The sequence below is a fragment of the Cariama cristata genome, unplaced genomic scaffold, assembly GCF_000690535.1.
Source record: "Cariama cristata isolate BGI_N322 unplaced genomic scaffold, ASM69053v1 scaffold32914, whole genome shotgun sequence".
Lineage (NCBI taxonomy): Eukaryota > Metazoa > Chordata > Aves > Cariamiformes > Cariamidae > Cariama > Cariama cristata.
Genome location: NW_009614080.1, coordinates 28,222 through 38,239, shown reverse-complemented (window position 1 = coordinate 38,239; position 10,018 = coordinate 28,222). Strand labels below are relative to the sequence as shown.

Genomic DNA, 10,018 nt, shown 5'->3' with positions numbered 1-10,018 from the left:
ATGGTCTCTTCCCGCTGCCACGATGCCACATCCTCGAGGTACACAGGTAACTTATTTCTGGGGCCTGTTGCGTGCTGTCAGTGAGCAGGGACATAAACATCTCATTGCCTGCCCTGCAGTTGCCTGGCGCTTGCAAAGTCTGACTTTGATTATAACATATGGGGGAATCAGTTGGGGGATATTAAAATGGATGAATGTGCTTGGGACAAAAATAACTGTATTAAACATGTTGCAGGATCTCTGGCTGAGGGAGTCAGGAACCATAAGGCAGGAGGAAGGAGTTTCTTGGAAACAGTGTGTGCCTGGAGGATTTACAGTATTGCACATCCTTCAGGATAAGAACCACCAGGCAGCAGAAAAGTTTGGATTGATCTTGTTAAGCCAAATACTCCCATTTTAGATGTCTGAATCTGCGGGGTTATTGCTTGCCTGCTCCCCCCCCCCCGAGCAATTTGGGCTGGCTGTGTATGCTCCCGCTTACTTTGTGGCTCTACCATCTTGAGTACGCCGAGCACAGCGTGCGTTTCCTCGATTTTCTGAAATGGGAACTGTCAGCGTGGCAAAGTCAAACTCTATTGAACTAAACCTGCCTAGAGCTTATTGCAGCCCTTGGATGTAAAGAGCGTTGCTTAAGCAACCGTGTAATATAGGATCAATTCCACAGCCATCCCCCCGGGAGTCCTTTTAGGTAGCTGTTACATTCCTGGTAGTATTTATCATTTTAAAGATGATCACACATTGTTTATCTTCACCATGGGGAAAACACTGAACGGTGACGAGTTTTATTTGTCACTTGTAGTATAAATGAGATTGATAGGTTGGGGGTTTTCTTTTCCATGTTTTGAGCTTCGTAGCTGCTCTCAGTGGACAAGCATCTGAGACCAAGGTCATATAAAGCGGGTGCCATATAGGAAGGAAAACTAATTTCTTCTCAACGTTTGCTATTATTAAAGAAATAAGCAATAACATGATGCAAAGTCCACGTGAGGCTGACGGATTGGCAATTTATGCTCAGGACCATGCAGCCCGCAATGGAGAGAGCTTTGCCCCGTGCCAGACTCTGGTGGAAAGAAGCCCACCCCAACTCTCTGTAGGTTGTTGGGTCTGCAGCAAAACTTCCCTCGGAGCTTGTCACTGTTGGGGAGGAAGGGGAGTGGAAGTTTTGCTAATCGTTTGTCAAGTTTGCTGGTTTCTGATAAATATACTTTCCCTTGTTGAAAAACACTTCTACCGCATAAAAAACAACGGCGTTGGGAGTCAATCGTAGGGTGTGTTGCCTTATCCTCCCGTGCTTTGCAGTGTAGGGCTGAACTTCAGTTTGGGGAGACGGATCAAAAATATGATATTGTTTTGGTTTTTTGTTCTTTTGTTTTGTTTGGTTTGTTTCTTCCCCTAGGGACACAAACTTACTCAACTCCTCTTTGCCAAAAAAAAAAAAATTAATGTCTAAGGCTTGTAGGCAGTGATGTAATGAGATGTCATGCCTGGAAGCTGGATTTAGAAGAACACTGAGATAGCATGCAGATTTCCATTAATAGGTGTTGATTGCCACACTTTATTGAAGGGAAAAGCATAGGCATTGTTTGGGTCTTGAGGGGAAAAAAAATGTGTGCATATGGGAGGAAAAGTGAAGTGATCATTGCTGAGCTTGGAGTCAAGAGGTGGTTATGTGAAAAATTCATTGGCAGTTTAGGCTTTTCAGTATGCATTTAAGACACGTACTCCTAGCTGGGAGATGCCCGGTGTTTCAAGTTGTAGCTTAGCCTCCGTAGTGCAATGTATGAGAGAAATTGAACCGTGTGGGGGGTTTTTTGTTACTGCATAAAGTGCTTTGGGTGTACTCGCATGCGTTGATCGAATACGGTATCTGCAACTGGAGAAAAATCCTGGGATTTCAGTGCCGTCCTGCGAGGAGCAGATAAGAGCAATTTGGAAGGCTGGGAGCTGGCGAGGGCGGAGGTGTTTGACACTTGGGGTTGTCTCCCGTGACTCAGCAATTCCCCTCCTAAAATGCCATCCCAACTGCTACCGAGTCCCCATCGGCTCCCCTGCCACCCTGAGCCCTCATCCGCACCTCCGTGCCTTCCCTAGGCCCGAAGGACTGGTCTCTTCTTTTTACAGAGAGTTTTTTGGGGCTGTTCATTCTCAAAGGAGCGACAAACACAAGTTTTGGTTAGTTGTAATCATCTTCAGGGCTATTTTTCCTCTCGACTCACCAGCCACATACCTTTCCATCCTGTAATGCAGCACTAGCTGGATGCCAGTGTCTCCCTGTTTCAAATGCTCTGCTGTCTCATGCTTTAGTCCTTATCTAGAATATGCAGAGCTCTTGCCCTGCATCATCGTTATACTAAGTAGTATTTTTTTTTATCTTGGTTGAAAGACTACATATTGCCTAGTGTCTCTGGGGAAATAATCCCCACCTACTTGCTACCCTTAATGCCTGAACATCTCTGACTTTCAAAGCTGGGTGCTGGAGTAAGGCTGGCCTGACTTCTGCCCCGTCGACAGAGAGGAGGGGAACTCCACTGCAGTCGTCATGGCAAGATTAAAATGTGCTGAAAATTTAACGTTGCGAACCTGGAATGCAGTATCAGGGCAGCTCAACTGTCTGTGTGACAGATAATCGAGTTAGGGTACAAGAGGAGGAAAGAAATTTATGGGTGAGACAATCCTAAAAATTACGCATAAAGGTTTTTCATCAGAGAAATTTATTTGGTCGGTTTACAGCTTATCATGAATGTATTTTTTTCAGATATTTGAGCACATTAAATTAAAAAATAAAATGACCGCTCACAAACTTGAAATAATGGATGAAAACTCCCAAGTTTGGACATCGGCTTTCCCTCTGAGTTGCCCTCGTAGGCTTTGGTACTTCTCCTTGTGCCCTTAAATACTCTCCATCCTGCAGCTCTGTATCTGGGAATACCGTGAGGAAGAACTATCGAGTGAACTTTAACTTGAGGATTGTCTGCACGGAGACGCTCGGGACAGCTGATGCTGCGCAATAAGAGACATGATATTAAAAATATGTGTAAAACCTGATGTAGGTGGATGGTTGGCTTAATCTAAGGCGAATAGAGTGCACTTTTGTTCCCCATTGAGTTGTTGGATTTGCACTCCTGGATAATTTGGACTAGCTTTTCCATGTGTGATTTTTTTTTAAATTTTTTTTTTTCCACCCACAGGAAACCTGTGCTTTAACGACCACAGTGTCATTGATGGGGCATTTAACGGTACCATTGCGTGCCATATCTCTTGGGCTATTCGGTTGGTGTGTTTGGTTTTTTGGAGTGGTTTTGTTTGAGTCCCGGAGGTTGTGTGTTTCCTCTGACTCCCAGGGAGTTAACTAACTAATCTGCAAGAAGACTGGCATGGATCATGCACTGTGCACAGATAATGGTGTTTTGTCATGGCGAGTGTCGCACAAAAGGAGCCACGGTTATTGCCACCGAGTCACAAAAAGTCGCAGGGAATTAACGTTTCTTAGAGGTGTGAAGAAAGTTTTTTACCCCATTCCTGAGCTTCTCGAAGAATTAATGCACGGTGATGTAAAACTTTTTTTAAAATAGTTACTTTTTTTCCAAAAGTGTGAATCTCTGGATCAGTGATCATTGATTCGGTGTGGGACCGTGGGCTGCAATTCATCACTGACCGGCCGGGGTGGCAGAGCCGGGCTGAGCCGCTTCCGAAGGATTTGGTCCGTTGTACGCATGCGGACCGAATGGTCACGGTAGCTTTTCGAATTGACAAATGATTGCAAGGATTTTGGAGGTTTGGAGAAAATGGTGTTTGGTTCTTGAGCTGAAGATGATACACATAAACAGGCACTTTCCTGTATGTCAGCTTTGCCAACTGATTTTTAAATAACTGCAAGTGGATTTGTAACGAGAAACGACAGGTGCTGACAAATACTTAACCGGAGTTAATAAGGTTTATAATAGTTTATGGTTAATACTGGTTTATATTCATTGTAGATTTTTGAGGGTTTTCTGTGCAGACCCTAAGTCTTTGGGTTTTGCCTTTCTCAAAATCAAAACTATATGTTGAACTACTGTCTGGCACTTGGCAAAGTTCTCTAATTTCTCTAAAGCAGCGAAGCTGTCAGGGCGACGTTTTTCATGAGGTTGTTATTTTAAAAATAAATAAATAAATCAGAGCTCTGGATGTGGTACAAGGTATGAGAATTTTCGCAGAAGGTCCCTCTCTGTGTTTCTTCTTCTCTTATCTGATGATCATCTCGGCAACAGAGCGTCAAAAACTTCCGTGTGCGTTTGGTGTGGAATTGCTGCACTTGCCTATAAGGAAGCGTTCAGCTGTGCGGTGATGTGGTGCGTGAATCCGTCGGCGGACCCTGTCGGTAACTCGGCTTTTGCATAACAATCTCTCCTCCAAAAATAAATTAGGTGACTGATGCTATCCTTCTTTTTATCAATGCACAAAAGCACAAAAGTTACGGTATGCTTGTAATGATTTACCCCTGGAAACTTAAAATGTAACCCGAAAGCAGATGAAAATACCTGCTTATTAATCTAGCAGTAAGAACCTGGGGGAATATTTCTACCCATCTGTGAAGCCACTTTTTAACTAGGACACCTAAGATTTCACTGGGGGAAACCATCTGCCTGGATCAGGGTTTATGGCAAATATTTTCCAGTTGTTTGAGCACACAGAATCTGCCTGGTAGTTTTATTTCCCTTCGAACGTGTTCACAGAGACACTGCTCGAAGGCATCCATCCCATTCTTCATTCGCTCTGTTTTGCTTTGGGTATTTTTGGCGTGTGTAGCGTAGAAGATTTAATGTGAGATCCTTCCAGCGTCCTGGGATGCTGAAGCCTTTTACAGTGCCCTGCAAAGGGAATATAAAGTAAGTTTGTGAGGGATTTGACATAAAAGCCAGACGTGGGGATGGTTTTTTGCTATTTAAAATGGATGGATTAGGATTATCGCCGTTACAGCACAAGATGTGAGAGATTTTCCAGACCTCATCGGCCGCATGGTGTAGTGCATTCAGACGGGGTGAGCGCTGACCCTAGGAGTGGGTGTTTGAGTTTGGGTGAAAAAGGTGAAAGTGGGGAGGCAACACGGTACTTTGTCAGGTGTAAGAGGTAGCTGTGAAGTTTGTGTACAGGTAATTTAGTAGGTTAAATGCGTTTAGTTGATAGAAGGACAAACTATGAATTGAGCGTTTTCCTTCCTTTGTGCAAACAGTAAAGTTTTATATGTGTGTAACCTGGGTTAAACTGCTGCGTAACTAAATTGTAAAACCTCTGGTTTCTAATTGATTTGTTTTCCTGTGTTCCAGAGCCTAGCCCAGCTAGAGAACCTGTGCAAGCAGCTGTATGAGACCACGGATACTGCGACACGGCTCCAGGCAGAGAAAGCCTTGGTTGAGTTCACCAACAGTCCGGACTGCCTGAGCAAGTGCCAGCTTCTTCTAGAAAGAGGGAGTGTATGTAAAACAATATAATTGTCTAAAATGTATCTTTGAGCGTTGATAAGGGAAATAGTCCCAAGGTCTGGTATGTAGCGTTTATATTCCGTACCCAGTGTGCTCTCATGTATCTCAATTTGTGGGCAGCCTGTGCCAAAAAAAGCTTTGGCTTTGATGTCTAATCACGCCGCTGCAGTGGTTACTACAAACGGTTGTCAGTTCTAATGTCTTGTGGACCTTTCTGCATTCTTCACAGGCTACCACCCAGACACGTTAAGCTTTAAATTGAAAACATTATTATGGCAGTGGTATTTCATAAACTGTGGGAACTACTGCCTTCTCTATAGGCTTTGGGGAGAAAATGGTGTGTGCACAGAGGTTCATAGGGGATAAAACCAACCGTGTTTCTTCTGGAATGTTTCCCTGGAAAATTGCCCCTGCTATAGTGTTGTCTTAATAATCCGGCAGTTTAAAACAGGGAAAATTAGATCATGTGCTTTAGAATTAGTGTTACAGAAAGGATGTCAAATGTGCTGGCAGTAAATCCAGCCTGACTTTTTTAGCTTTCTTCTTTTTAAGTGACCATTTGGTTTTTTACTTTGTATAAGCACAAATAATGTTTAAAATGGCCTTGCCGTGTGATCTTACAAGATCTGACTTTTGGCAGAATGTACGTCCAGCTTTCATATCTATCAGATTGGAGCCTTGTTCACAAAAATAGGAAACATTAAACAGCCTGTTGTAAAGAGTAAGTCCTCCAGGAGGAGGAGGAGGTGGTGAAGGGAAGAAGAGTGAGACTTAACAGGCTTAGCAAACTTACACAAAAGCAAATTATTTTAGCTTTTTGTTAAATCTGAAGTCCAGTGAATTCAAAACGAACTGATTTGAAGCTCTTCTGATGGGAACTAGTAACTGGTTTACCTGAGGACAAATACATTTTTTAAATTATTTTTATTTTTTTAAGGAAAGTTCCTAAAGCCCAGTTGCATTCTCTGCATGTGATCCATCACCTCTCTGACCCTTGCCAGAGGGTTGTGGGGTTTCTTGTTCAGTCTGGGATCTGATTCAGTTTATACCCAATTGTCCTTGAGAATGTTGGTATAAACAGGTTTCCTGCATCGTGGATACTAAGCTTTCTACAGTACCATATATTACAGAAATTAGCATGCAAAATGCTTGTCATTTCCCTGGCTGTAATTTATGGAATCAGGTGCAGCCAGCGGTTTTAGGTGGTTGAATGCCATCATTTGTGTCCCTGAATTAGATTACAGTTCAGCGGTCTGTGTGCTGTTCTGTAAGAAATAAATTTTAACCTGTATTTAGTAATCAAGTGGAAGTTGTAAGTGCTTCTTAATGTATAGTAATGTACTCCTGTGGCTCAGAGGGCTAATTGTCTTTTTCAGGCGTGGTGTTTAAGGTAACTTCATGCAGTTTGACTATGTTTGCAGTTTTACTCCTGCCTTCAGTGGCCATTCTGTTGTCTTCCGCTCTTTAAAAGCTTTTCCTTTCTTTCTTAAACACTTCAAATGCTAATTTGGTTTACTTTATTGTCTATAGAAACATAGAATAAATGCTGCGTAGAGTATTTAGTTTTACCAATTAAATTAATGCTTTAAACTCAAATTTCCAGAGACCAATTAGCTTAAAATCCAGCATTGCTGTTTGACCTTCTGAAGTGTGCAGTAAACTTCTGTTTGTGTTTTGTTTTTTTTTCCCCCTTTACAGTCATCCTACTCCCAGTTATTGGCAGCTACATGCCTTACAAAACTCGTCTCACGCACAAACAACCCTTTACCATTGGAACAACGAATAGATATTCGTAAGTACACAAGACTTAATTTTTCTAACCAAACTAATGTGAATGTTTGTTGGATGGACTTTCATCCACGGGTGGGAGGTTTTCTGCAAGCCACTTTACTTTACAGTTTGGACATCCTAAGGTATAGGATACCCAAAAGGCAAAGAAACATTTCTCTTAGGTGACACCTTCACTTATATCATTAGCTAACAGAGTTCAAGGCTAAATATACAGAATTTTTCCAGATGGAAGGGAGTGACAACTCCGTGATCTTTGCATTTGATAAATTTCTTTTGGAATATAAAATATGCGTGGTGCTTGCCTCTTCTGAGGACAGGCTTTCAAAAGTGAAAATCCTTTATGGGTGTCTGAAATATCATTTAGAGCATTTCCTGAGGGAGCAGTCAGTCTGTGACAGTGCTTTTTCCTGGAGAATGGCTGATAGTTCCTTTCCTCCGAGGAAGGAGTCTGAATGCTATTCAGTCTGCTTCCTTTTTTACAAATGATGTGGTAGATGATCATCCCTGAGGAAAGATCTTGAAATATTTTCAGCTTTTCTGGCTATTTACATGTGCTTACAGAGGATTGGATTTAGTCTGATGATAGCAAACGAGGTAGGCTTGTGCGGAGGAACTCTCACCTATCTCTAACCACTTTTCTGATCTGTTCCACAGCTTTAGTAAGTAAAAGGCACAAGTGAAAGGTCAACATTTGTGTCTAACCCACTACTGTGCTGAATTTTTTTTTAAACAGCTTTCAAAAAGATGCTTTTTTCTGTCAGTGTTACCATCTCCATCCCATCTGCCGAGTTTTTGTCTACAGATACACCTCTTCTCTGTGTTTCAGGGAACTATGTGCTCAACTACCTTGCCACGAGGCCAAAGTTGGCAACGTTTGTCACGCAAGCACTAATCCAGTTGTATGCCAGGATCACAAAGTTGGGCTGGTTTGACTGTCAGAAGGATGAATATGTCTTCAGGAACGTGATCACAGATGTCACAAGGTTTTTACAGGTCAGATTTTTCGTAAGATAAAAGCGTACCTTGCGGGATTTGAAAACCCATGCTTTTTCAGTTATTGTTTTGCACCCTAGTGTCCTCTGTCCAATTTTTCATTTGTGCATTTGTTGATTTGAATAGTGACTACCAAGGCTAAGCAGCTGACAACTGGCAGGTCAGTTTTTATAATTTAAAGTTGGGGGGGGGCAGGGATTTATTTCTGGATACTGCCACCATTAGTATTCAATGGTAAGACACATCTTTTGGTGTTCCAGTTGCCCAATTCTTCTTTCAAACTCTGAAGCTTAAATAAACCGCGCTAATCAGTGCAAAATGGTAAATGTGGGCTTATTGTCTATGAGGGAAATAACGTGCCGTGCTTCGCTTGCTTTCATTCACTGCAAGGGTGATATATCCATGGAAGTTATGTTTGATATTTAGCTGAGTTATCATAACAAAATGTAGCTTAAAACTAGCATGTTACACAAATTTTATTGTTAACAATTTTCTTTAGAAGTCCTGACTGTTGTTTCATAAATGTACATGCTGTCACCACAGTATAGGCTTTCATTCCCAACCCAAAAGACTGTACAGGTAGAAGGTTGCATTTTTATCAACAGCTCTCTCCAAACTGAAACTTCCTCCCAGAGAGATCAGTAAGTCCTGTAACGCGATGAATACTGATGTATTTGCTCTGAAATTTGTCCCAAAATCAAAAGCTGGAGGAAGACAGTAGAAGAGATCAAAATGACCAGAAATTCTTCCCAGTGTGGAAAAGGAGATGTAATGTGTACAAGGCTTTAGTTCTGGAGTGGTAGAGTGTGGGCATTCAGAGAACAGGCTAACTGCTATTATTTTAGGCATTTACAGATGTCTGCAGTGAAGTAGAATCTAGAAGACGTTAAGTAATTTAAAGATAATGTTCCTTTGGGCTGGTAACTATGTCCCAAATAGTTTGCAGACACTCTTAGCTGAAATGATCAGAGCTAGATTCCTCGCTCTCCTGGCTCCTGACGTAGGGAATGCGTGCTTTTTAATCAGGAGCCTAATTAAATGGTGTGAATATCTGCTTGCTGTGTTCAGTTTGAGATGGTCTGTTCCCATTTGCTCAAGTTACCCGTTCTGGCTACTAAAGTGTACAGGAGGCCGTACTTTTTAAAAGATGTGGTTCAGCAAGGTTTTCCAGTGGCTTCTGTGTAGATACTATCATGTAAATACTGAGACTGTCATCAAGGGATGGCTCCAGTAAAGAAATGGCCAAGGTCCCAAGCCTAAATATGCTTGAATTTTGCTATTGCAGATGAGTTCAATCTGTGAAGCTGGAGATCGGAGCGATTTGTGCAGAAGGTGCAAGGTAGAGCTAGGAAAGGAAACATCATTTGTTAGTTACAGAACAGAAACTGGGGCAAAGGAACAATACAGGTTGTTTCTCTTAAATCATTTGATAAATGGATTACCGTTTCTAGTGAAGAGGTATCTGTAACAGATCTGTTTTACAATTGGCCCCTTGTTGGCAGTCTCAAGCACAGCCGGAGGCTGAACGGGCTATGAAGAATGGACTCCCTTCACTGGGAGATAGGCTGCCCTTCTTGGCAGGAGGGTCGTGGGACGGGTGTGTAGAGAAACTTGGTCAGCTGCTGCTCATGTTGTTCAAGGTCTGTAGTTTAAAAAGAGGGGGACAGGGGGGAGTTTATTTCCCAGGGTTTTCATCTGGCAACTTGAATACTCATCCTAATGTTGCAGAAATTTCCGCATGTTTTACCACAGCCTCTGTTAAAATTAAACAA

The 10,018-nt window shown here is 42.2% G+C and overlaps 1 protein-coding gene across 1 annotated transcript in view; it reads left to right on the top strand.

Annotated features, from left to right (window-relative positions):
* Nucleotides 1-4,326: 4,326 nt before the first annotated feature.
* The window catches only part of XPO7 (exportin 7), a 31,833-nt gene continuing 26,141 nt past the window's right edge, over nucleotides 4,327-10,018 (top strand). Inside the window, exons 1-4 of the mRNA XM_009699279.1 lie at nucleotides 4,327-4,360; nucleotides 5,299-5,453; nucleotides 7,161-7,254; nucleotides 8,080-8,246. Coding sequence (XP_009697581.1) covers nucleotides 4,327-4,360; nucleotides 5,299-5,453; nucleotides 7,161-7,254; nucleotides 8,080-8,246 — 450 coding nt within the window. The remainder of the gene's footprint in view (nucleotides 4,361-5,298; nucleotides 5,454-7,160; nucleotides 7,255-8,079; nucleotides 8,247-10,018) is intronic.